This window comes from Cyprinus carpio, chromosome B6 (genome assembly GCF_018340385.1).
Source record: "Cyprinus carpio isolate SPL01 chromosome B6, ASM1834038v1, whole genome shotgun sequence".
Classification (NCBI taxonomy): domain Eukaryota; kingdom Metazoa; phylum Chordata; class Actinopteri; order Cypriniformes; family Cyprinidae; genus Cyprinus; species Cyprinus carpio.
Window position 1 is genome coordinate 22,063,688 of NC_056602.1, and position 27,301 is coordinate 22,090,988.

The 27,301-nt window shown below is 35.7% G+C and overlaps 1 protein-coding gene across 11 annotated transcripts in view; it reads left to right on the top strand.

The window, feature by feature from the left end:
• The window catches only part of LOC109091350 (calcium-dependent secretion activator 1-like), a 75,101-nt gene that overhangs the window by 12,658 nt on the left and 35,142 nt on the right, over positions 1-27,301 (top strand). For all 11 annotated transcript variants that reach the window (XM_042726291.1, XM_042726292.1, XM_042726295.1 and 8 more), the window contains exons 2-6: positions 8,717-8,830; positions 12,140-12,472; positions 21,885-21,965; positions 22,310-22,543; positions 24,181-24,302. In XM_042726291.1, coding sequence (XP_042582225.1) covers positions 8,717-8,830; positions 12,140-12,472; positions 21,885-21,965; positions 22,310-22,543; positions 24,181-24,302 — 884 coding nt within the window. The remainder of the gene's footprint in view (positions 1-8,716; positions 8,831-12,139; positions 12,473-21,884; positions 21,966-22,309; positions 22,544-24,180; positions 24,303-27,301) is intronic.

The following is a 27,301-nucleotide window of genomic DNA, read 5'->3' on the forward strand; positions in this document are numbered from 1 at the left end:
ACACGTTTGCTTTCTCTGAGACAGACACACACACACCCATTAACTCTAATACTGAGCATGCTGTAGCTTTTTTCTGTCACACACACTGTCTCATACTTAGATAACCTCTCAGCTCACGCAGAAGCACCACAACCTTCTAAAGGCACTCTCTCCGTCTTTCCATCAGATGAGACTTTTAGCTTTTCCCATCATATCCCCTACTTGACTCCCTTACTCACTCTGAACATGTCTTTTTCTTGCCTAGCGCACTTCTGTCAAAGAAAAGGCTGGCTTTGGGCTCTGTCTTTTGGAAGTGTGATTAAAATGCTACACTTTCACAATCCGCTGAAGCGCTATACTCTGTTCTGCCGATATACTTCACCCACACCCAAATCCTACATCAGACAGTCTTATTGTGCTGTCAATACATGGATAGAGTATTAGAGAGGCAAGGTTCGCACACAAAGAGACACATACACACATACCAGCTGAGGTCCAGGGGTTGAAATGAACATATTTAAAAAGGCATTGTGGTGTGTTGTGAATTTTTGTTTAAGCAAATGCAAAGTAATCCGTTTGCATTTCCTCTAACACTACTGCTCTGAGACGAGCTTCTGTTGCTTAAGGCTTTATGTTTCTGCTAAAATTCTGTATATGCTTAGGGTTGTTACAAAGGAATATTTTATTACAGTGCTTAAGTTGCGAGGCAGCAAAGGAGATGTAGTACTGAATGTCAGTGTGGCTGTTACTAAGAGTCATTTTTTCTTTTGTACAAGAGTTCTATAAACAACAGACTGGCCATTTGTTTTTTTCCTGATGTTGTTTTATATATTGTTTGCAAGACTTAAATGAGAGCAATACTATATCATTAGAGAGAACAAGAACAAGTGGGTGAATACAGAGAAAAATATTACAAATATTTCAATAGGCCTAATCGGGGAACTTTACTGGAGGATGATTATAATGTTACATTTAAATTTTAAGCAAATACTTTACAAATTAACGTGTCTTTGTGAATGCGATATTTACCCATCATTCAAACTAAGTTTAAGATATCATCTAAGAAACTGATTTTATTTTTTTTTAATGTGTGCAAATACAGGGTTATGAGAAAAAGAAAAAAATTAAATGCAAAAAAATATAAACAAAAAAGTTAACACATTTTACAGCTTTTCCAAGTTAGATATGATCCTTGCTGAAATGTAGGCTAAATACAATTGTTTATTTTTTCTTCATGTTTACTTTAATTGTAATTTATACTAAATTCACTCAATAGCAGTAGCAAATTAATTAAATAATATTCCTTATGATAAGACATGTCATAAACAAACAAACTATGTATTAGTTGTGGGTATTTTTTCAGTGACTCTTCCTGTATGTTACATGGATACATCAATAGGTGGCAACAAGTGACTAGGTGCACCCCAAATCACGTACTTATGCAGTATTCTGTTGCATTTTTACATTTATCAGATGCTTTTATCCAAAGCAACTTACAGTGCATACAGGCTAACATTTTTTACCTAAGATGTGTTCTCTGGGAATTGAACCCACAACCTTTTGCACTGCGAATGCAATGCTCTACCACTGAGCCACAGGACCACATTTGTAGCATGAATAGTGTGAGCAGTGTGTTCACACTGAAAATTCCAAAAGAAAAAGTACACTTTAAATACCAGGATGATGCACTTAAATAAAGTGTGGAATGTGTTGAAAACGCTTTATGTACTCAATTGTCGCAGCTTTAATCTTAATTAATTAATTATGTAGGGCTATCAGACTCTGATTATTAATCTTAATTAATTAATTAATTCCTTCAACCGATTCGTTCAAAATGCTGATTCATTCAGGGATTAAACAAACGACTGTCCTGCGAATGAGCCATTGACTCATTCACTCAACTGATTTGTTCAAAAACACTGATTCAGCCAGGAACAAAACACCTCTGCGTGTTGCTCGGAGATGCCTTGTTGTGACTGGACTGTGTTTGGAAATATGTTCCTTGCCAGAGTAAAACCAGACAAAGTAACTGGAAATATCGTGTCTAAAATGTAAGTTGTTCAAATTTTTTGTTTATTACACTGCTATATAAAGACATTGTCACACTTGCAGCTGAGCTGTTTGGGGTTTGCCTTTTCTTCATCCTTCTATTTAATTTTTTTTTTACTCGACTTATCATAATCATCTTAAATATGGTTGATGAAGTGGAGTTCAGTAATGCTGAAGGATTATAATTCGAATTAAATCCAAAATGGAACCCTTCAAATAGCATGTATGAAATGCTAAATGCTGGTTTGCATGGTTATTAAATTTGGATGTATTGTGCTTGCGGGGACTGCACAGTAGGGGGCCGGTCTCTCTGCCTTGTGGCTCAGATACACCAAAACTAACCAGCTGCTATCTTCAGCAATGGCTTTGTGGGTTCATAGCCCCTCTGTGCTCTGAGCATCATGCTAAACATAGAAAATGCCATGGAGGGACGCAGGGAGGGGAGAGGAGGAAAAGAGTTGCAGGCTGCAGGACAATGCAGAACACTCTGTTCCCCTTTGGCAGATCAGTTCCCGGGAGTTCAGTGAAACTGGGGAATGATTCGTTAGGGCAGTTTTGTGATGCTAATGTTCCTAAGCCAGATCAGCTTTGACGATTGAGCCCTGCATTCAGAGGGTTCATATTATTTGACAGAATTTGCTCAGTGTTTGTGCATGTATTTACAACTGCAGTGCTGAAGCTGAAAGTACTGTAGAATATAATTCACAAGTTTGGCGTCGGGTAGTATTTTTTTTTTTAAATAAATGTATTATTATATTTAGCAATAATGCCTTAAATTGATAAAAAATGACAGTAAAGATTTTTACATTGTTACAAAAATGTAGAATTTTTTTTTTTTTTTTTAAATAAATTCTGTTCTTTTGAACTTATTATTTATCATGGAGCCCTGAAAAAAAATGCATCATAGCTTCAGCAAAAATAATAAGCTGCACAACCATTTTCAACACTGATAATAATAATATTTTCTTATAGCGCTGAAATGACCTTTTAAAAGATATTAAACAATTTTTTTGTTTGATAAAATAAATGCAGTATTGTTGAACATAAGAGACTTCTTTCAAAAATAAATGTTACCAAATAAATTTTTTATCTTTTTTCTTTAAGTTAGCGTGCAATGGCTTCATTCAAAAAGCCTTATCAAAATACATTCATATAATTAAAAAACTTTGTCTAAGATAAACCCTGAAAGCCAGTGGGAAGATCCATTTAAGTTGTACATAATGCACTTACAAATGATTACAATGAGAGTGCTACTGTATATTGAATTTGACTTTTTGTGTTCCATTTAAATTCAGTCTCTTGTTCCATTTCATTTAGTTGTCTGGGTCAAAATTTGGCAAACACCTCCATTTTCTCTCCCTCATTCAGTTATGTAACTTGCCCCCCCACCCCGCCCATCTACCCTTTTCTTTGATGCCAAGCTTGTATGTAGTTGAAGTTGAAAATTCAAATGAAATTGAAACCCCAAATCCAAAAATAAATTTATATTGAGATTAAAATTAAAATAAAATTTGGTTTAATTGGACTTTCTTTTCTTTTATGAAAATAATTAAGATGTTAACGATTGAATGCAAATGTGAAACTTCATCCTCTGTGGAGTAACATTATAATCACTCATCCATATTTTCTCTCTCTCTCTCTCTCTCTCTCTCTCTCTCTCTCTCTTTCTCTGTCTCTCTCTCTTTCTCTCACTCTCTCATGCATCATCTCTGGCCCACAGCAAAAGCTGCTGCACTCATGCAATTATCATAATTACTAACGACTTTGCAGTCTGCTGCTGAGTGTGCACACGCACACACTGAAAGAGTGCCTCATTTTCTTCCGCTGTTTCTTCATTCACACAAAAGAAAATGTACACTTTTGTTTTTCACTAGAACGAAATGTAAATGACGCTATAAATAAGACACGGCTGCTGAAATGATAATGTTATAGCAGGAGAATGGATTCATCAGGTGAGTTTGAAGTAAAAAGCACTACAATAGTATTTCCAAAGAGATGGTGTCTCGAGTATGATTAGCTGAAGCTGAAAAAGACAATAAATCAACGATGTTCAAGCCGAGGTGAACCATCTTTTATTTCTGTCTTGTTAGGTGATTCTACCAAATTGCTCATTGGAGAAATTACATTTTTTTTAAATTCTGTGTTGACATATTTCCTATTGAAACATGATGTTACAATGGGACTATATTGGTTCTTGCTAGTCAGTTGCAGAGGAGGAAAATTCTTATTCAACCTTTTAATTAGACAGAAATTTGAGTAGTCCAATATAGGTCTGCACTTTTCTTTCTTTCTTTCTGACAAAAAATCAGATTGTGATTTACAATGCTTTTTTTTTTAAAGAGTACCAGATTTGTTGTGCTTGTTTGTAGGGAAGCATATACTTATTTAAAATGAACTTGCATTCTCCTCTGGTGGTGAAATATGGGTTTGACTGCTCCACAGTGTGTACAAATGAATCAGGCTGTTACAGGGCAATCATGATAAGAGGGATCCAGAGGAATCAATGGGAAATCTTGGATAGGGGTGGAGGTACCATTAAAATGCTGATGGATATTGGTCACGCCTGCATCTAGTGGCTCAACAGAGAGAAATATAGGGGTGTTTCATACAGCCTAATGTAATTATTCCAAAAAATGGTGATGTTCTTTATTGTGTTACACCTGCGAAACACAAAAAGGCATAAAGCCTTTATTTTAGCATTATTTATATACTATTAAGACCACACCTGCGGACAATATAGTCTGTTTATTCTAGCACATGCTTGCCTGCCACTTTAAATTCTCGAGCTCGTTATAACAGGATGGATTCTGATCGGGTGTCAATGTTTGTATCGTTCATCTGCTGAAAAATAATTGTTCTGAAAGTGATTCCAACGATATCTTTTCTCTGTGCCTTTATTGTTATAACTGTGGTGTGGACTACTGTATATCTTTATAGTTTATCATTTTTTGTGTGAACAGGCCTAAAAACAGTGTTTTTAATATTTTAAATTAGCATTTATTTTTATATTTTCAGTTTTCATTTAAATGTAATGTTCTATATTGCATTACTTTTAATTTCATGTTTAGTTTTAAGTAGTAAATACTTCAATAGAAACTTATTCATTTAATTTATTTGCCAAGGCAGTATTTCAGATTTTTGTTTAAGTTCTTAAGTTTAAGCTTTTCATCTAATATTTAGATTTTGTTTTCAGTTTTATTTCAATTACAGAAAATAATTTAAATAGTTATGGCATGTATTATATGTATTATTTCACAATATCAAGAAAATAATTATTTAGACACTGAGGTTTAAGTTGTGGGCTAGTCAATATAAAGGTAATGGGCAGGTTCATCATAATTTCAATGTGTTCCTTTTCTAGCTATCTTTCTTTTTCTTTTTTTCCCCTTTAGCATTAAAAGTGCATGGAAATCGAGAGGTTTTTAGTCCATGTCTGTAAGTTTTAAGGCCATAGATATGCTAATGTACTTCAAAACATTGACAAAATAAACTTTTAACAGACATTTAAAATGCATTTAAAATGTATAATCTTTCTCTTCATAGACAGTGTGCCCTCCCTTTGATGTGTACCTTATTTTCAGCTTCCACTTCCAGTATGAAATATGTCAACACAGGAAAGAATATGTGGCCTTTAAACACCTGCATTTGAATGTCTTCATTATATATACATGGATGTTATATTCACATCATATGGAGCGTGCAGGCACACACACACACACACACACACACACACACACACACACACACACACACACACACACTCACTCACTCCAGAGCTGTCAAACATCCTGTGTGCCTGTACAAGGACTTCATAAAAACTATTCTGGAAATAACAAAGAGAAAAGCATACTCTGAAATATTGAGGGCTGCAAGCTGTTCTTCAGGGCTATAGTATTCTCTGTACAGACAGTTCAGAAGGCAGATAAAGTCAACTGTTCTATGTGTGTGTAAAGGAGAGAGGACAGTAGCATAGAGATGAACACACAGATGGTGCTGTGATGCCTCACAGGCACATGCTACTTTGTACTTTTCCACCTTCCTCCTACACACTTGCACACAGAAAACCCTGTTTCCTTTAGATTTTGTCACACTGGTGGTTTCAAGGCGAACGGCAACATAACATCTTGTTAAACTTTGTGTTTTTTGCTGTGCTTAGAAAGCCACCATATGCAATACAGAGCAATAAAGCACATTTAAATGTTTTGAATGTTTCAGTGAGATGATAAAATGCAGTGACTTACAATATAAAAAATAATATAGTCATGCACATCATTGGCCTTTTATCACATACATAGAAATAATGCATACATACTTTGCAGTATGGATAAAAATACTGTATGTGAGGGACAACGTAAAGTCAGCCAGTCATTTTTGCTAAATGTATTCTGACAAGATGATTAGAAGAGGAGGAGGTTTATGTTTTGTGATAATCACTGGCTCACTGCAAACTCTTCTGCTTATTGCACTGGTACTTACCAAATGAATAAATAAAAACCTATGAAATATTGATTTGAGTTTTTATTACGTGAGAAGAAAGAGTGGGGGGATATGCAAGACATTAAACTAGCACTGCAATGTTGGAAATCGTGAGAAAGTGCTCCTATACACAGTTCAAAGGTCATTATGCGAAATGTTTGACCATAGAATGCCATGATGGACCAATCGGGATCAAGTATTCCAGAGAGCCATGTGAAACTAATGTTTACTATGCTATACAATAAAACAGTGGTTTTACTTGTGAGCCTCTTCTGAAGACGGGAATGAATAATGATGGTGTGAAGGAAATGTTATGCACCTTACCATATTTGGAAACAAACAGCATCTCCACGACATGGCGGCTGCGACACCAATACTGTAGCGAGAATAAAAGTTATGCCTTCTTTCTTTGCGTATACATTTAGGCGGTGTTATTCAAATCTTCCAACACAGTGACGTAGATTTGTGGGGGCGTGTTTTTGAACTTTTAGAAGTCTCTTTGGGTTTGAGACTTTAATCTTTGTGACTTTACCTACCTGATCTTATCTATGCATGAACAGCTTGTAACACTCCAGAGACTAAGGAAAACATGAAATCGTATCAATGACACCTTTAAAATGAGGAAAAAATACATAAATATGTTTTTTTTGGGGGGGGGGGGGGGGGGGTTTGAAATGTAGTGTATACTAATGAAAAGAAAACACAGACCAGGCTATATTAAATACATGGTTCAATTGGGATGGTTTGTGCTGACCACAATGTGTTTTGTGCTTTGAATTATTGCTTTTGTTGGTAATTGGACTGAAATCCCATTGATATGTTTATGCACACTTCTCGTATTCTCCAGCCTAATACAATATTTGGCTCAGTGTTTGCTCCATGCGTTAGGCTGATAAATCACACACTGCTGTTTATGCATTTACAGAATTGACAATTTTCCTATTCAACCTGTCATGTCGTTATTTTGCATATTGTTGTGCAGTTCATAGTAATGTTAAAGGGATAGGTCATAAAATTTTTTAATTCTGTCATTATTTACTCACCCTTATATTGTTCTAAACACATTTGCTTTTATGTTTTCAGTGGAACATGAAAGTAAAACCATAAATAAAAATCTTAACACAGCTCTTTTGATGTAAGTGATAATATAATAATGCATATTAATATCAGTTCATAGTGAATTTTCAAGGTCCTCCCAACATTAAAAAATGTAAACATAACAGAATTTTCATTTTTGACTTAGTGATTTTTTTTTTTTGGCTTTTTATTTATATGATAAACAATTCATCTTGTTGGGGTGCAACATTATGTCCACTGTAAAATCTGGGCCCTGATGCAAAACCAGTTGATATCCACTGTCATAAAACACAGTGGCACTGTAACCGTCAGTGCTTCGCTCTTTTGCTTTATGTGAGGACGAGGAGGATACTGTTTGGTCTGCTCTTTTTCTCCTTCACAACACTTCTCTCGTTCTGTTGCTTACTCGTTCGTCACTCTGTCATCTTTTGCCCTGATGACATTCAGGGAGAGTGATGAATCACATTAAGAGAGAGAGAGAGTGAGAAGGAAGTAGAAGCGTTTGTAGGCTTGCGGTGAAATAAGATGTATTATGCATGAAAAATCAACATATATAAAAAATATGAAGGATTTATGTACACAGTTTCTGCAAAGGGAAAGTTAAAATTAGAGTGTGCAAGTGAGAGAATGAGTGTGAGAGAGATGTAGCTAGAGAAATCTGGCTGTGAGAATAGAGAGAGAATGTGTGTGATTGAGTTAGAAGATGGGTGTTTCTTTTTTTTTTAGCTTAAAGCAGAAAGCGTATTTTTAAGTGTAGACTTGAGATGAGACTATGTTCTTGTGGGAGTGTTTCGGGAAAAACAAGGATGTATTAAATGTCTCCTGCTAAAAAAAGAAACCCACTTTTGCTTTGTCATTTGTTTCTGATTAATCTCTAACCCTTTTGTGGTAACGTCATTTACTTTAGTCCTGAACCGTAATAGAATTGGATCCATATCTGAGTGTGCAAAATCTGATAACAGATTCAACTGAGACCATTTTAGATTGAGTCAATGATTAAAAAGCTAACAATTTTTATATTGCATTATCTATAATAACAACAAAAGCATTGGTCTTATGAAATATTGTTGGGTTTTGTGCAATCACAAATTATCAGAATTTTGACATTGTTTTATTTTTCCATTTCTTCTTGTAGATCACCAAGCAGCAGCTGCAGACCACTAAGGACCGCTTCGAGTCTTTTCTCAAAGGAGACACACAGATCGTGGCAGATGAAGCTTTCATCAATGCAGTTCAGAGCTATTTTGAGGTGAAGTATCATTGCAGCAGTGGAATGAATGGCAGAAACTGCCCCTATTAATCACTTCATGGCATTATTGGTTGCTCAGCCTTTTTTAACATCTACTCTTGAACTTTTTAGGCATCACTTTAGCCTCAAAACCGGTGCCTCAGACTTATCAGCCTATTTTGGTTTGATATTTAACCAAAGATAAAAGAATGTAATGGTTTCCTTATTGGTCAAAGAGGAATGATGTTAAACTGTAAATTTAACAACCATTATAATGATTTGTGCACTACCATTAAAAAGTGAATGGACAGTAATTTTTTTAAGAAATTAAAAGGTAACAGTAAATACATCTTATTCTTTTGAACTTTTTTCATTAAATAAACCTGAAAAAAAGTTATTGGTTCCAATAACATTACTGAGCAGCATACCTGTTTTCAAGACTGATAATAATACAATTTTTTTATCACTAAATCATTATATTAGAATGATTACTGAAGGATCATGTGACACTAAAGACTGGAAGAATTGTCTGCTGAAAATTCAACTTTACCTTCAATGGATTAAATTACATTTCTAATATATTAATATAGAAAGCAATATAATAATATTTCATAATATTACTGTTTTTACAGAATTTTTAATCAAATAAATACAGCCTTGGTGAGCATAAGAAACAAAAACATACTGCTCCAAACATTTGAATAGTAGTGTATTAAAATATTCAAATTACACAACTTGAGAGCATGTATAATTGTCTAGTTTTCCGATAAAAAAAATGCAGGCCACTTCCCTTTTTTTTTGTGATGTTTTTACTGAACATACTATTACAAAGACAAGTGTGATTTGCCAAAAACATACATGAAAACACATTTCATTGATATCTGACAGGTAGTTGTTTATGCTTTCTTCCTAAAAATATCTCACAGTACCTTTAAACTAACAGTAAAAGTATTAGATAAAGGACATTTAAGTAGAATAAGCAGCTAAAAATAATCTAGACGCTTTACTATTAACATTTTTCTGTGAATTCACCACATTGTGCTCTAAAGAATAGTGCACTGCATTCATTGAAATGAGTTTGGTGTCTCTGTCCATGTACAGTAAGGTTGTGACATGTTAACCTTGCCTTCAGGCAGTTAGCTCGGGCTAATGATGGCAAACAACAATGACCCGTTGATTACTGTACCGTGTGTGTTGTAATGTTACATAGTCAGTTGTAGTTACCGCACTGCAGATTAGACAAAATATTTAGATGATGACATGACTTTGTAAGTAAATTACCATAGAGATGAGAGTGTCTAAATACCCTTTGGGGATGGCTCTCCTTAGCTAAAACACAAGACTTTACACATGCTCTGTGAAGAGATTGCTATTCTAATGGATTCAAATATCGTGGTCCTGTTGCTGTGGTTTGGGCCTCTGTGCATGCCAATTTACCAGCGCAATATGGCTGAAAGTGGTTATTAAAATACTTTAGGCTGCCTCACATATGAAATCATTAATAAATCATTAATGTGCATTGTGTTTAATTGCCAAAGATCTAAATAATGATTTCTTGTAGCCAGTAGCAATTACAAGATTCTCATGAGTGTTGTATACAGTATGAGTGCTAGTGTGTAGACATATGCAAGAATTAATAGCTAAGCATATACAGTAAATGATTCCATAGTGCCTACAACTTGCAGATATAACAGGCAATTAGTTATGAAATGGGCAAATTGTGAACTGCTACACTTCATAAAATCTGTAGAAAAACAGAAAATCTTATGCCAGGACATTTCCTTTAACCCTAAAACACAATAAGTGTAATACAAGTAAACCACCTGTGAAAATGAATAGGGAAAATTCATATTAATACAGTTAATTGTGCCCTATTTTTACAAAAAAAATTTAGACTGTAGCAATACTTCTCTGAAACATGCTCATTCCCCCCCACCTCGGGTTTCCATAATGATCCAACTAGAAAAGCCATTGCAGGGTTTGTTTGCAGAAACTGTAAATTTCCAAATCAGTTTGTCATAGCAGGCCACTGAAAGAGAAGCTCATAGTAAACTGCAGTCTGGACTGGGACCAGACAGCAATTTAAAGCTCTATTTGTCTTCTTGAATGGAGAACGATAGAAGGGCTTTTAAAAGGAACGAAGAAAAGCAGCTGCCAAGCACTCCAGTTGTTGAGAAAAACATAAATCATGTTTTACTCGCACCTCTATAAAACCAGATTTGAAACATTGCGTATAGGAAAAGAGGAGGCAGTTGGAACTCAATAGTCATTTCGGTTGGACTAAAGAATAAAATCATGAATGTTCTCTCCCGTTATTCCGGTTTGAATTAGAAAATATCTTCTGAATAATTCAGAGCGAGAGCACATAGGACTGCAACGTTTTTGCCCACACTGATCCCATCATTTTAAAGCTGTGAAATTTTACAGTTACCATTGCTTTCCATTGGTTTTAATGACGTTGGTTATATTACTGCAGTATATCACTGTAGATGATGTTGTATCTATCACAGCATAGAATATTAAAGGAGCACTGAGGCATAATTTCCTCTAGCAGATTGGAGTGATTGAAAACACAGCAAATGTTTTCAAGTTGCCCAAGTGAAACTTTTTGAAGGGCACATCTGTTTTCCTGGTTTTATCGCCACCTCACCTTTAAAGGCCCAATGAAATGACTTGGCAAGTGCAGTTTTCTGTCTTATTTTAATTATTGAATGGGACATATCACTTTTTTAACAAAAATTGCCAGTAGCCTTTAATTATTCAGTTAGATTATTATAGTATTATACTCAAAGAATAATATTGGTCCCACTATTATTAGGTGGCCTTACTATGCACTTGCATCAGAAAATAAGCACAATGTAGTTATTGTGTTCATATTGTATTGCAAAACACTTTTGCTGCTATTAAGGTGGGATACGGGTAAGGTTAGGAACAAGTTTGGTGGTATGGGTAGGTTTAAGGGTTGGGTTAATGTATAAGGGGTGAGTCAACAAGTGTAATTATAAATGCAGTTACAGAAATTAATTACAGATGTAATCACATGCAGCTATTTTTAAAATATAAGTCAATGTAAAAACATGTATTTACACAATAAGTGCATTGTACCGAACTATTAATTTAAATGTAAGTACATAGTAGTTAAGGCTACCTAATATAAAGTAGGACCATGATATTAAATAAATATATTTATTTAATTTTAAATTTGCATGTTTAAAGGTCAGTTAAGTCAGTGTTTAGATAGCATATAGCACATGTACTTGACTAAAAATCACAAAACTCCAATTATGTTTTGAATGATTTCTGTCTTCCCGTTGTCTGTGTGAACTGCAGGTTTTTCTGAAGAGCGATCGTGTTGCTAAAATGGTCCAAACAGGAGGTTTATCTGCTCTGGACTGTCGCGAGGTGTTCAAGCGTCATATCGAGAAACGTGTCCGGAGCCTGCCAGAGATCGATGGTCTGAGCAAGGAGACTGTGCTGAGCTCCTGGATGGCTAAGTTTGACACCATCTACCGTGGAGACGAGGACCCACGGAAGGCACAGCAGCGCATGACAGCCAGTGCCGCTTCCGAGCTCATCCTGAGCAAAGACCAGCTCTACGAGATGTTCCAAATGATCCTGGGGATCAAGAAGTTTGAGCACCAGCTGTTGTACCAGGCTTGCCAGGTAGGTGGGAAACTTCCACGGGGAGTAGCTGTTTGACTCAGTAGATATAGCATTTTGGTTATATAAAATATTTTGGGTGAACAGAGACTTGTATGTACAAACTAGGGATTGTATTTTATTAGTTTTGCCTTGAAATGAAAGAATAATTCAAGCAGGTTGTGCTCTATCATTCCTCTTCTGCTGTTGTTTAATTGTTGGTTTATGCATCAGAATGATGTCTTGGCTGTTGCGATGCTCCTCGTTGTGCATGTCAAGACCCTTGAGTTCTGTTCCAAGCTGTTGCACTCAATCTACTTTGAATGCAAATATACACGTCATGTTAACATCCCCTTAGTGTTTGCAGTGTAATGTTATGGTAAGATCCCCATTGTAATAAGATCTAAGTAAGGCAAAGGTCCCTCATGACTACTTCAAATAAAAAAAGATTTTAAGATTTAAAATAATTTGTTCTTCTCAAGTGAAGGACGTGCTTTGGTTTATAATAAATCAAATTCCACTGCCTTACAGGAACTTCAGTGCTGGCACAGGTATGATGTTTGTCTAGAAGTACTGAAATTACTGTCATTTGGGGATGAAAAAATTTGCATGTGACCCTGTATTCAAACGGAAAGTAAAATTACTTGTTCTGAAATTTTCACAACATTCTTTAGGAATACAGGAAGTTATTGTGAATGTGTCTCTTCACAGTTTACGAGAATGTTTTTTTTAACATTGAATAAAATACACACATCACCTTAGGACAGCAACTTTATAAGGTATTAAGCCAAAAGGTACATCTGTATGAAAAGCACTGGGCTTAAAAAATTGCAGACGCTTATAGTCTTCATATTTTAGCTCTTTTCCTCAGCTATATTGAGAGACAGATCTCATCTGAGCCTCCGCCATTAAATCTCAGTCTTTCAAATGTGCTTTGAAGATGGCTAACCCACTTTTCCTGCTAACTCAGACTTCAGGGTGGGGAATTAGCATACTGTCTCCCAATGTTTGTCACTCAGAAAGCCAAAAAACACAGCTAAAGTGTTTGTTAGTCCATTTGGTTTTTAATGGATCTTATATTGCTCAGATGGGATGCTACAGAGCATTTACTTGGAGACTAAGTTTATTTTCTTATCCTAATTAAACATCCTCATTTGTAAATATGGCCAAATAGACATTCACTGAAAGCACTTAAGGGATCTATAACACACTGAAAAATGCCTTGAGGGAAACGTGAAGGTAAGAAATCGTTAATATATCAACTGGTAAGTATGTCTTTTCGATGGATGAACAAATAGCAAGCGAGGGGAGCAGAACAAGTAGGAGGGTAGTTCAGCATAAAATCTCCTCAGTCCTGGCAGCGTTCATGTCAGTGTAGTCAAAACATCACAGTGCTGGCAGGGGCAAAATTGCTGCATCTGCCGACAAATAAGCCCACAACCAGCATTTTTCACCATTTCTGTGTGACAAGTATACCTGCAAGCACTGTTTCTGTGACAAACAAACAATGTTTTGCCTCTGATTTTCTGCCAGTTTCATAGGCACTTTTTTATATCGTTGAATGCATGGTACATACTCTTACAGAAATAGTTGAAAGTTCTGTCATCGTTTACTCAGACTCGTGTGCGTTTTCAATCCTGTGTGATTTTCTTTCTTCTGGGGAATGAAAAGGCGAAGATTATGCTGCTGTTCCCTGTATAATGAAAGCCAATAATGACCAAGGGCTGTCAAGCTACTGCTGGCATTCTGATGGGTATTCTAGGGACAAATATATATTTTTCAAAAGTTTGGGGACAGATTTATTTATTTATTTATTGGAGAAAGAAATGAATGCTTTATTCAGCAAGGATGCATTAAGTTGATCATAAGTGACAGTAAGCACTTCTACATCATTACAAAAATAAAATAAATTCTGTTTGAAATAAATGCTGTACTTTTGAACTTTCTATTCATCAAAGAATCCTCAAAATGTATGATGTAAGCAAAAATATTAAGCATGATGATGGCTGCTGAAAATTCAGCTTTGCTATCACAGAAATACATTACACTTAAAAAATATATCAAAATATGAAACAGTTATATAATATTTCACAATATTACTGCTTTAAAGGCTTTTTAATCAAATAAATGTAGCTTTGGCAAGCATAAGAGACTTCTTTCAAAAACATTAAAAACTGACCCCAAACTTTTTTGAACGGTAGTGTATAGACCTTTTTTTAATGATTTCACAGTTCATTATTAGGCTTAATGAATACAAAAAGAAAGGGTCATAAAACTACAGCTTCATGATTTTGGCTTATAAGAGATTATTTTAGAGAAGCCTCCAAGGCATATGCTTTCTGAAGTAGATGGAGAACTCATGACACAGCTAAAAGAGCTATTTTAAACCCACTTTGAATAGATCACAGCCGCACATTTGGGATGACTCAGAGGCTAGGATGTCATATCATCCTGTTGGCAAGATCAGTGCTTTTTATGATCAAAAAGCCCTTGTAATTGCTTTGGGAGATCATCAATTAGCTGGTCAATCAGCATCGATTTATACTAGCTTTGAAAAACTAATTTGGTGAAAGGTTACTTATGTTTTTTGATGATTTCAGAAATGTTACAACTTGCACTCTCTGCTGATTTCACAACAGGCAATTGGTTGGATTTCCGAGTCAGTATCAAAAACGTGTTTACCGTCAGTTTATTTACATAGTAAACAAGAATCGATCGGGCCGCTCCACATCAAACCAAGCATATTTTGCTTTTGTAGAGTAACGAAAAACCTCTCTCTTGCTCTTTCCCTTTATCCTCAGTAAGGACTCTGTTGTGTGGGTCACAAGGCCATGTGTAGGAGGCGTTTTCTCTTGGCTGCCAAAAGATGCTTCATACACCACCTGCAGTGTATTTAATGAAAGCACAATCACACATAATTGGCAAAAATTGTCTGGTGCTCTGTGGATTCAGCTGGAGCAACTGCGCTGTTGACTGCCCTGCACATACACATACCCATCATCACAAATAAAAACAAACAATCCATTGCATTACCTTCACGGCCAACCTTTCCTCTGGCTTTGTTTTTACATTTTTCAGAGCTGAAGCCATACATACAGCAAGCCCAAAAAGTATTTGGACATTTAAAATGCCTAAATATAATTACGTTAACAATAGAACATCAAATTAAGTGACATCTGCAAACAAATTATGCTAGACCTGATGTTAATTGGGCCACTATATGTATTCACTGCTTATTTCAGCAGCAGATATTTCAGGCCATTTGAATGGAGAGGTACTGAACAATCTCAAAGTGTGTGTTATCAGCCATTTGTGCATTAATAAACAGAAACCTTTTACAGGAAACCTGTCAAATAAGGATGGATGAGTATGAGTATAGGATTGCTTTCTGATTATTTTGCCATGCAATGGTTAATGAACCGTGGTGTGCAGTTGTGGTGGGAGTGTTTCGGCAAATATTGTTTGCAAACAAAGCAACGGAAACGGCGTATTTAGTGTTTGCTGGTGCCATAGCGACTGAAAGCAAAGTCAACACATTTTACTCTAATGCTGCATTTCTAATAGTCATACGGATAACATAAAACTGCATTTCAGGAGTAACGTTGGATTACTTTTCAATATTATTGCTTAAATCGCTTCTAAGTCAAGTTAAATCTCTTTGAGATAATAGAAAACTGTGAATTTGCTGTGCTCTGTAGTTAGTGCTAGCTCATAAACTGGTCCATTCACGCTCATCTCCCTCCAGTCACAAATAGATTCTCTCTGTGATGCACACCTCTGGTGCTCTCAAGAGCCTCTTCATTGAATTACTGAATAAATTCATTCAGCCTTGTTCTTGTTTCTTCTCTCTCATTGTTGACTGTTCTTTGTTGTTTAGGGGACATGTGCAGCTTTGAATGTTGGCTTCTCTGACAGTTTAAAAAATGTATGTAAAGAATTGTCTGAGGGTATTTAAAGTCTAAACAGATAGATAGATAGATAGATAGATAGATAGATAGATAGATAGATAGATAGATAGATAGATAATACCACTATTGTGAAATAAAAACCAGAACAGAGAAACAGAGAAAAATCTCTTTCCATTTTTCATAGCTGCCATGATTCACAGTAAATGAAATAAACCATATTGTGTGCATAAAAAAACATGTGAGATGATGAAACACTGGCAGCACATATGAAAAACCCTAACATAAGTTTCAACAATAGCAGTATGTTGTCTTTGCCAAGCCTACATACAGTAATTATTGTGTGCATATGAAAACTGGCAGTGATATTGTGCTTTGTCAGACAACCTCTATCTCTCTCTTTCTCCCTTTCTGTCTCTCTCTCTCTCTTTAAAAGCTCCTTTAATTTGTCAGCTCTATTGCTTTGCATTTAAAGCTCCTGTTCATCTCCTCAGGAGTAATTGGAAAAGTTGATACAACCCATATCAGTCCAGCTGACCCAACAACAAAAGCCGTTTCTTAATGTATGTTGGTAACAGTAACAGCAGAAATAGAGAAAGAGAGAAGGTTGGTTCATTGCTGCCGGTGACAGGAGCTGATTATGTGCTCCACTAATCAACAGCTCAGAATGAACCAGCAGGGTTACGGCACACACACACACACACACACACACACACACACACACACACACACACACAAAAAAAAAAAACACAAACACACATATCTTCACATTTTTATGCTATCATGCACTGAAATAATGCATTTGTTCTATATAATAATGTGCATAATTGGTTGTCTTTTCCGCTAACATCCCTTCAAAAGAATGTGGCTGCTTCTGCCCTTTTTAAAAGAACAGTTCTGCTGTTCTGTCCTTTCATTATTTTATAGTACATGACGAACTCTGGCATATTTGACTCTTAACTAGCAAAAAGGAAACCATCAGTCATTTAAGAGCATATCTCTGACTACCTGTCTCTTTATTTTTCTGTCTCTGACTTTCTACTTCTCTTTCTGTCTTAAGGGCATTTTATACAGTGCATGGTAGGCAGTAAAATTATTTCTTTAGATATATTTTTTAGCTTTCTTGTTTTCCATACATGTGATGTTGGACATAAAATGATACCCACTATTGCACAATGCTAGCAAACAAAAGCATGGTGCATTTATGAATGAGGCAAATACTATAATAATATTATATTCCAGTGCTTTGCAACTAAATTGCTCTCATTATATTGAAGCGATCTGCACATTTTTTCTATACATTCTAAAAAATAAATAAATTGGATTTTTTAAAAAAGTTTTTAAAAAAGTTTTTAAAAATATAAAAATATTATAGATTGAATGGATTGAAATACATTATTTTTACATTACATGAATTATCATTATAACTAAGTCAACTGGTGATCATCTTAATAATTATGTTCATAATTATAAAATAAATAGTTCACCATTATTTTTAGTCTAGCATCGTGTTTGTACAGCTGATTGATTTGTGTTAGTGACCATTTGTCCATAAAATGTGTTATCTTTTCCATTAAATAGACTAAGCACAAATAAAAATCAGCTTAAATAAATGTGATTGGTGAGAAGACCGGATATCAGTTGTTTTTTTAGGATTTATACAGCTCAGGAAAATCAGCAAAAGCATTTTTTGACAAAAGGTTTTATTGTTAATAAAAGCAATGGGAAGATATATTTAACCTTTAAATGTCTTCTTTTTTAATCTTTCCACATGCACAACAAATCATTTTTGAGCACAAGCATGGCAACCAGTGTTGCTTTCAGTGCCGCCTCCGTTCTGCCGCCTCTGTCCCATTGAAAATGAACTGAAAACCCTTTGTAACAGTGTGCTGTGTGAAATGGCCTTACAAATCCTTCCTTTTTCTTCTTCTTTGGTGTGTCTTAATACCCTGCTTTTGCTGACCATTGCAACATGTTTTCTAATCTAACCCCACCTATGCACACACACACACACACACACACACACAAAGACACACACACAAAACCTCTGTCACTTCCTATCTGCCAGATTGGCCAGTAGATCAATAATACAGTAGCAGACTTCAGACTTTTGAATATATCAGTAGACAGCCGAAGGTCATGCTGTAGGGTTTAGTCACATGACTCGATCTTGTGCTGTCTGCCCTATTACTTCACACAATGTCACAGATGTCACTCACCCGCACACAGCAGAGGCGCCTTGAAGGGAAGAGAGAGAATCAAGACAGGTGGAGAGGTGGATGAGAAAGATACTGTGAAGGAGTGTGGTGACAGCAGAAAATGGCGAGAAAGAGAGAGGAGAAGAATCGAGCAAGGTTGAGAACACAGTCTGTCATCAGCAAATCTAAATGTGTGAATGCATTATTGATGCTGTGAGTCTCTGAGTTTCACTCGCTCCGTCTCGGTGAAGACCGAGGAATTGGGGCAACAGCTGTCAGGAGCTCCCTCTGCTGAGATGCCACCTAACTCTATAAGATCACGGCACTGAAGTGAACATTACTGTTCGAACCCTGTGCCCGTTACGCTGGCTGCTGTACGTTAAAGCCAACAGGGATTTATAGTGTCGTTTGAATTACAGGGTCCAAACTAAACAAACAGAAGTTGAATGCTGAAGATCCTTTGAATTATATTTCAGTGTCTGGAGCTGGTGATTATACCAGGCCTGGAATTTTTTCTGTTTACAGCTTGCTGTAGAGAATAACAAGAGCAAAGAGACCTTTCTAATTAATTACAGTGCCTTCAGAAAGTATTTACCTCTTTCTGCTAAACCTCCCATAAAACATCCCTTCCATAAACAATACATAAAATAAATTTTGTGAAAGGTAAACATATTTGACTTACTGTCCATAATGGAGCATTTAAGCACAAGACTCAACTCAAGCTATAAGTACCCCCTTGAATTTTTATTTTATTTTATTTTATTTTATTTTATTTTATTTTATTTTATTTTATTTTATTTTATTTTATTTTATTTTATTTTATTTTATTTTATTTTACCTAGGAACCTATGTTTGAATTTATATTATTTTGTTTCTTTTCCTGTACTTGAATTTGAATTGGCTTGAGAGACAACTGCATTATGTGGTGCAAGAATTGTTTTTGTGATTTATTACTATATTAACTGTTTTCCCATATATTCCCATATCCCCATATATATGAATTTATTAAACGCTGATGCATTTTATACTGCTTTTTGTATAAAAGTAATAATCTACTCGAGGCTGTGCATTAGTGTTTTTAGCAAGGCTAAGGATGACTGCTTTAACAAACCCTTTTATTTGTGTAAAATCAGTATAATGCATGACTTCCCTTGGCTTGTTGCTTTAATATGCTTTGATGTGAAATGTCACACACTGTATGAGTTAATGTTAAACACGTCAATAACATGGCCTTTACACAAGAGTTACAGCTGCTAAATGAAGAACTGAGGTAAATAAACTAATGATGAACCTCTGTACAGACAGACACCCAACCTCCATGTTGTGTTTGCCATCTATTATTAAGACTAGGCTTTTGATGAAAGAGCCGTTTACCTCCAAACAGAACAGAAGCGTGCAGAATAAATGAGGAAATTGAGCTTTACCACCTTGTTTGTACTTGGATCTACCAGGCGATTCCTGACCAGCATTTCAGTCATGTTTACGGATGTCTCCTGTAAATTATTTACAAAGGCTTATTTGTTACATACGTGCATGAAATGCTTGAGAATCACAGAGAGATGCTCATTTTGCATAAACCGAGAGCAGAGGTTGCCAGTTTCCAAAAACTATGGCACGCCCTTCCGCAACTACTCTCCCCCGAGCTAGTCTGGAGAACAATGCAATCATGAAACAGTTCATTAGGTCATTGTAGTCCTCCCAATGTGCCTTAAAAGTTCACTCTGGCATTTTTAGCTTCAAAGAAGACTTTTGAAGACCAAAGGGGTTATGATCAATAATTTAAACAAAAGCTTTTAGTTGAACACAATGCGGTGGAGAATTCTGCTCCAAATATGCACTTCTTCTATTCCAGGGGCCGCACTAATACAAATGTGCACACAGAGGGTTCCTGTATTTGCTGAGCCATGCTTAATTAGAACACAGCCTCTGGAGAGCAGGGCAGAAGATAGACAGGGCTCTGGGGATGAGGACTCAACTCTGCCCCTTGTGACAGGGTTTCCCACTCCAGACTGACTGTCGCCATGGCAAGGGTTGCCTTGGTGCTGTCGCCCGTGGATTCCATGTGGACAGGAGCAGGAGAGTGACATAGACAGGAAGTGATGGCTTTGGATGAGGAGGCTTCAGATGTCATAACACACAAACAGACAGTGACTCGCTTGCATGCTTGGACGCCCACACACGTGCAACAGAGTTATCGGGGGTGAAGAGATTTTTTCCTGTTCCAGCACATCAGATTTTTCCTCTCCATAGGGGTTTTCCATCTTCCCCAGGGCCCTTGTGGGTGTGATATAGTTTATGCTTTAGAACAGGATTTATAGCCATGTATTTATGTATGAGGGGCTGTTTATTTGAGCAGTGCAAAAACTGGTTACAGATGGAATATATTAGATTTTTTTTTATTGATGCTGTGTATGGGTCACAGAATTCTGTGGAATTTGAGGAAAAGAAATATATACAGAAATACATTTTGGCATACATCAGTTGGTAAAAGTGAATAGTATGAATTAAAAGTTCTTTGTAACAGATATTAAATTAACTTTTCCTTTAATCACGTGGTGAATGTTTTATTTATTGTTATTTTAATACTTCCAAGTATTGTCGAAGCAACATTTATACTCTCTAATCCAATGTAAAATTGTGTATTTCAGCTTTATTTCGGTGAATAGAAAATATTTTTATAGTTTTAATCACTTAATGAAAAGGTAAATGGTCTCTCACATCTTGAAAGGAGAAATGCAACTGTTCATAATTAAATTTTTATTTCAAAAATGAAAAAAGGATCAGTGTTATGTTAGTATTGAAAATATGAATAGTAAAATATATACTAATATTAAGTATGTTATTATATTGTTAGCATTTCATTTTAATATCTTCAGTTTTCAATTTCAAGTTTTATTAATTTTATGTGATTTTGTTATTAAGGTTTATTTTTTTTATTTGAGTTTTAGTTTTAATAATTGTGATACATCATATTAAAATAATTTTAGTCAGTTGCCAAGGCAATATTTCTCATTATTGTTAATAAAATGCAATATTAATATTTTATTATGTCAGCTTTTGTCAAATTAATGAAAGTGACTTTTATCAGTTTTAATCACTTAGAGTAATAAGGAACAGTTGTATTTCTGCTTTCAGGATGAGTGTGTGGCACCATTTACCTTTTCAGTCTGACCCCTGGTGAGCCCAATTATGTCACATACAGTATGTGGTGCAGGAAAGCTGTAAGAGCGGTCAGACTTGATTAGCTGCTTTCTGGAGATGTATAGGTTGGTATTGTGTGGAGGTTTGAGGGCTGATGGTAACCAATATTACTTTGTGTGTGTGTGGTTGCAGTTGGATAATCTGGACGAGCAAGCAGCTCAGATCAGGAGAGAACTGGATGGGCGTCTGCAGATGGCTGATCAGATTGCCCGGGTAAGTCTCATCATTTGATCACTTACACGTGGACAGAGATGCTCCGGACGTGCTGTAAACAGAACTGGCATCCATTCCATTCCAACTCAGCCAATTCAGTTTATCACATTCATTTTGTAATTCAAGCCGACTAGAATTTTGCCAAGTAGGACTTGTTCCATAATGAATATCTTTTGGGTTAAGTTGACATTTTGAATTAAGTTCAGTTAAGCCTTCTTCCATATACGCTGACAAAATACTAGTTTTTAATAATGCTAACATCAGTGGTATTTTTAAATTGTTAATTGGAATAATTAAAAATACTAGAAATTTCTTCTTTGCTATTTCTTAAAAAAAAAATTCAGGCTGGCAAATTCCCCAAGTTTGTGTCGAAGGAGATGGAAGCTATGTATATCGAGGAGCTGAAGAGCTCAGTCAACCAGCTGATGGCTAACCTGGAGAGCATGCCGGTTTCAAAGGGAGGAGAGTTCAAACTGCAGAAGCTAAAGAGGGGACACAACACCTCCATCATTGATATGGGACAGGAAGATGAAAACCAGCTGTCCAAGTCTGATGTTGTGCTGTCTTTCACACTTGAGGTAAGAACTGTTCTAGCCTTCAGGCAGTGTAGTTTAGCTTTGTGCTCAAGGCCAGGGTTCACATATTATGCCATCTCATCGGGCCCAGGGGAGAGAGAGTGATTTTTAGTTGTGGCCCTGCTCGAGGCTTCCATGCATTTGACTTTCTTTGGTGAAGGTTTGTGACATCTCTGTCTTGTCTGTTTTGCACACAATTAACCATTATGCGTTAAACAAATAACCAAACTTGAGAGACAATGTCAGATGCGGAACAAGTGGTAGGAGGAGTAGTTCACCAAAAAATTTACATTTGCTGAAAATTTACTCATCTTCAGGCCATTTAAGATGTAGTTGAGTTTGGTTTATTTTTTAATCGGAACAGATTTTGAGAAATTTTTAAATCCTCAGCACAAAATCCTAACAAACAGAACAAAATCCAAAAAAAATCAAAAATACATCATAACTCCATCCATTAACATATCACGACTCCAGTCCATCAGTTAATGGATTTGTTTTTTACAAACACACAGCTTGTACTGTGGTGTGTTTTTATCAGCTGTTTGAACTCTCATTCTGACGGCACCCATTCACTTCAGAGGATCCATTGGGGAGTAAGTGATGTATTGCTAAATTTCTCTAACTCTGTTTTGATGATCAAACAAACTTTTCTACATTCTGGATAGTCTGAGGGTCATAAAATTTTCATTTTTTGAATGAGCTATTCCTTTAAGCATTTTTGGTGCTAGTTCCATTAAAACAACAGACTTTGACAAGTATTTTTAGGTTTTAGCTGTACTTGCATCCTTTGAACTGTTAAAATGTGCTGATTTGAACAAAACTTTGTAAAAAATAGTCTTTAGCATGTTACAAAGTTGAAAAAAGTGCAACGATCTCAAATATCGCCTACTACCACACTTGTAAATATCTTTTGGGAGTCTTTAGGGTTTGCTTCTCATAATTTCGAATTAATAGACAGTCCTTAGTTTTGATAGAGAATTTAAATGAGGAGTAATGATAAATTTAGCAACATTAGCAGCTGCAGTGTTAGTTTAACACATGCGTCTGTGAGATTTTAGTCTTTACTGAGTTTCCGGCCCTTGCTATCGCATAAATTATAGATAGACTGCAGACAGAAAGGGCTGCAGCATATTAAAAAAAAAGGTTATACTGCATTTTTGATAAATGATTCCTGAGAATATTGAATGCCTCTGAGAAATCTCCCCTCTCAAGTCTCAGGTTTTGCTATAATTATACTATCTTGAGCTAGCTCATTTTCAGGGCAGTTGATTATAATGTGGCATGGCTTTAGTAGTCACAGAGGCTGACAGAGCAGTGTTTTATGGATTTGATAGCCTGGCTTCTGTCTTTGGAGTCTATTTTGTTTTGGGGAGCTACGAGCTGCTGGATTTTATAGGTGCTCTGGGTGTGTGGATTGATTTTCGCTCCAGACGTAAACAGCGCTTATTCAATGAGTGTCAAGAACAAGAAAGTTGAATACTAATAAAAGTTGATAATGTGGTCAAGAAGTTGATTGGATCATGATTGGCTGCTAATGAAATAAGAGCTTTTAAAACAGCATCCAAGGAAATGTTTATGTGGGCATTACAAAACATACTATACCTGCATATAAAATACAAACAAATGTTTCTTTTGTATAGGTGGTGATTATGGAAGTTCAGGGGTTGAAGTCGCTGGCTCCTAACCGCATTGTGTACTGCACAATGGAGGTGGAAGGTGGAGAGAAGCTACAGACGGACCAGGCTGAGGCCTCCAAACCCACGTAGGCCACTTTCTTTATTTTCTTTTACTTTTTTTTTTTTTACTTTTTTACTGTAAATATCTTTTAATGGCTCATTTGTAATTAATTTTAAAATTCAAATGATTTTGATTATCAAAATTAACATCTACAGTACCATTCAAAGGTTTGGGGTTGGTAAGATTTTTGTCCCTTATGCTCACCAAGGCTGCATTTATATGATCAAAAATATAGTAAAACCAGTAATACTGATAAAAGTATTAAATTACATTTAAATTTACAAAATAATTCTATTGTAATATATTTCAAAACATAATTTATTCCTGTGATGGCACAGCTACATTTTCAGCAGCCAGAAAGTTCTCAAGAACAGCATTTATTTAAAATGGAAATATTTTGGAACATTAATGTCTTAACCGTCACTTTTGATTAATTTATTGCTGCCTTCCTGAACAAGTTTTAATTTCTTACAAAACAAACAAAAAAAAACCTTAGTGATTCCAAACTTTTGAACATTAGTGTATATTTTTTATAGTTTTACATTCATGTGTTAAAATGCTTTACAATATGTGTAAATTTATGTAGATATGGGTATTTCAGTGGCTAATGCTGACATCTGGAGAGCAATGTGGAAGACGTCTAATGTAATACAAAATGTATACAAATACTTCTTTTATCAAATGTTTACTCAAAATTCATATTATCCATTAATAAAATCATTCTATTGCTAATAATAAGCTACATTTTAGTTATGAGTTCTGTAGAATTCCTATGGATTGGTAGATTTTCCCTAAAATGAGACATGTTACGATGATACAATATACAATCTTTCCCATTCTTAGCATGCATTACATTCTTAATATGGGACATTTTTCTAACGGCAGTGCAGTTTCAGGTAATGTGTCCTCCAACTAGAACTCTTATTTGGCCAGAGGCAGTTACTCAAGGGATGAGCACATGACATGGTGCTATTTTTGGGCCCTACGTTCCATCATTGGATCAGATGCCAATTTATAACGAGCTAAAGAGCAAGAAGGAGCATGGTAGAGCAAGAAAGAATCAGAAAATATGAGACACAGCCTCCATGTCCCCTCAGAAAAGTAATCAGCTGTGGAGAAACTGATTATGAGTGCGTATCCCAGAGCAGGGGGGAGAAGCGAAGGAGAGAGAGAGAGACAGAGAGTCTCCAGCACTCCTGAAGAATAATGACGTCATGTTAAAATTAGCATTTAGATTCTATTATGACACACACCAACCTTCACATGTGTGTGTATGTGTGAGAATGCGCAAATAAACATTATGTAGCATGCCTTTGACGGTGGTAAAATCTGCTTCATATACAAGGTCACCTTCTTGCCCCACAAATGAGGAAAACCTACAATGAAGCATAGTCTACGAGGATTTTTTCTTCCCCCTGTTTTATACCTTATTCCTTTTTATGCTTTCCTTCAAGGGCTGGGCAGTATAGCAAAAAAAAAAAAAATCAATATAAAGCAAAAAAAAAATTATTAAAATAAATAAATAAATAAATCAAATCTCAGTATTTTTGACAGTATAAATCTTGAACATGTTTTCCACATTGCTTTTCACTATGTGATCACAAGAAAGAGTTATTTATTTTGCACCAGTGCCTACAGTATAAAACACTAAAAGATACCTACATATATTTTAATATTAATTTCAGTTTTTTAAATTATACCTTTTTAACACTTTTTTTACCATGCAAATATACCATGCAAAATACCATGCAAAAATACCATTTTAAATGCTGATGCAAATGAATAATTGAATCTGAGTTTTGAGTTGATGTTTGAAAACTGATTCAACTGAACTGAAGTGAATCAAACTTACCAACCATTTTTTGCTACTGCGGTCAAATGAAAGATGCTATTGAAACATTCAAGTCAAGTCACCTTTATTTTTATAATGCTTTATACAAGAGACTTTGTTTAAAAAAACATTGCAATATTAAACTGGAAAATAACAGAATCAATTATGCAAATCCAAATTGTGCTATAAAGCAGCTGTAGCAAGACGATAGAGTCATTATTCAGCTCCGGTTGTTTCGGTCTTGCTTCAGTTCAGTTTAATATCTGTGCAAAGTTTATTCATTGTGATCAAGTTCAATTAATAAGCAGCTCTACTGAAGACAGTAGTGTCGTTTTTTAACTCGAGTCTGTTCAGGGTTGATTCAGTTCAATTTATACAATATTGTTTCTTTTTACGTCCCCAACAAAATTGTACATTTATTGTGAATATTCAGTATATCGCCCAGCTCTACTTCCTTTCCCATATCAAAGCTCCCCTGCTCCCCTTTATTCTCTATCCATGATTCTGTTCCATTCTTTTCCTCTTCTTGTGACTTAAATTTTGCTTCCCGCTCTCTCTCTTTTCTTCTTTCAACTGTAAAGCACTTAGCTCTTATAAAAGCCTTATGATTATGAGTCATAGAATTCAGTCTATATTCATGTATTCATGCTGTCACTGGCGGTTGGAAACAGAGAGAATTGGCTCATTTTGGCAAAGCATAACAGCGCTAATGGACACACAAGAATGTGTCACATCAAACAGACATGCTGAAGCAGAGAGATTAAGAGGAGGACGAGATAGCGAAAGAGACAGCAGAATCGACGAGAAGAGGAAATTTGACATTCAGATGTGCTTAGAAAAAGTTATTCCGTCAGCTGCTCAAGAATAAACATATCTTGGACTGTCCCAAAGGCACCTTCACACATACACACACAGTTCAGCCATGCATGGCCTTGTGCAGTGTCAGCAACCTCTCTGACACTCGCCGTTAGCACTGTTAGAATGCCAACCCATCCATATCCATGGAAACCAGAAATGAAACATCTTTCATTTATTAACATAAGACTTTGCTATTATTTGCAATTTATCAGTGCAACAACCTGATTCTTATTCACTAACCACCTGTCACCCAGAAGTTAAATTCAGAATAGCATTCCAGTACATTTAAATTAAGTCTTTGTAATGTCTCTTTTCTTTATACGTTAAATTATCTA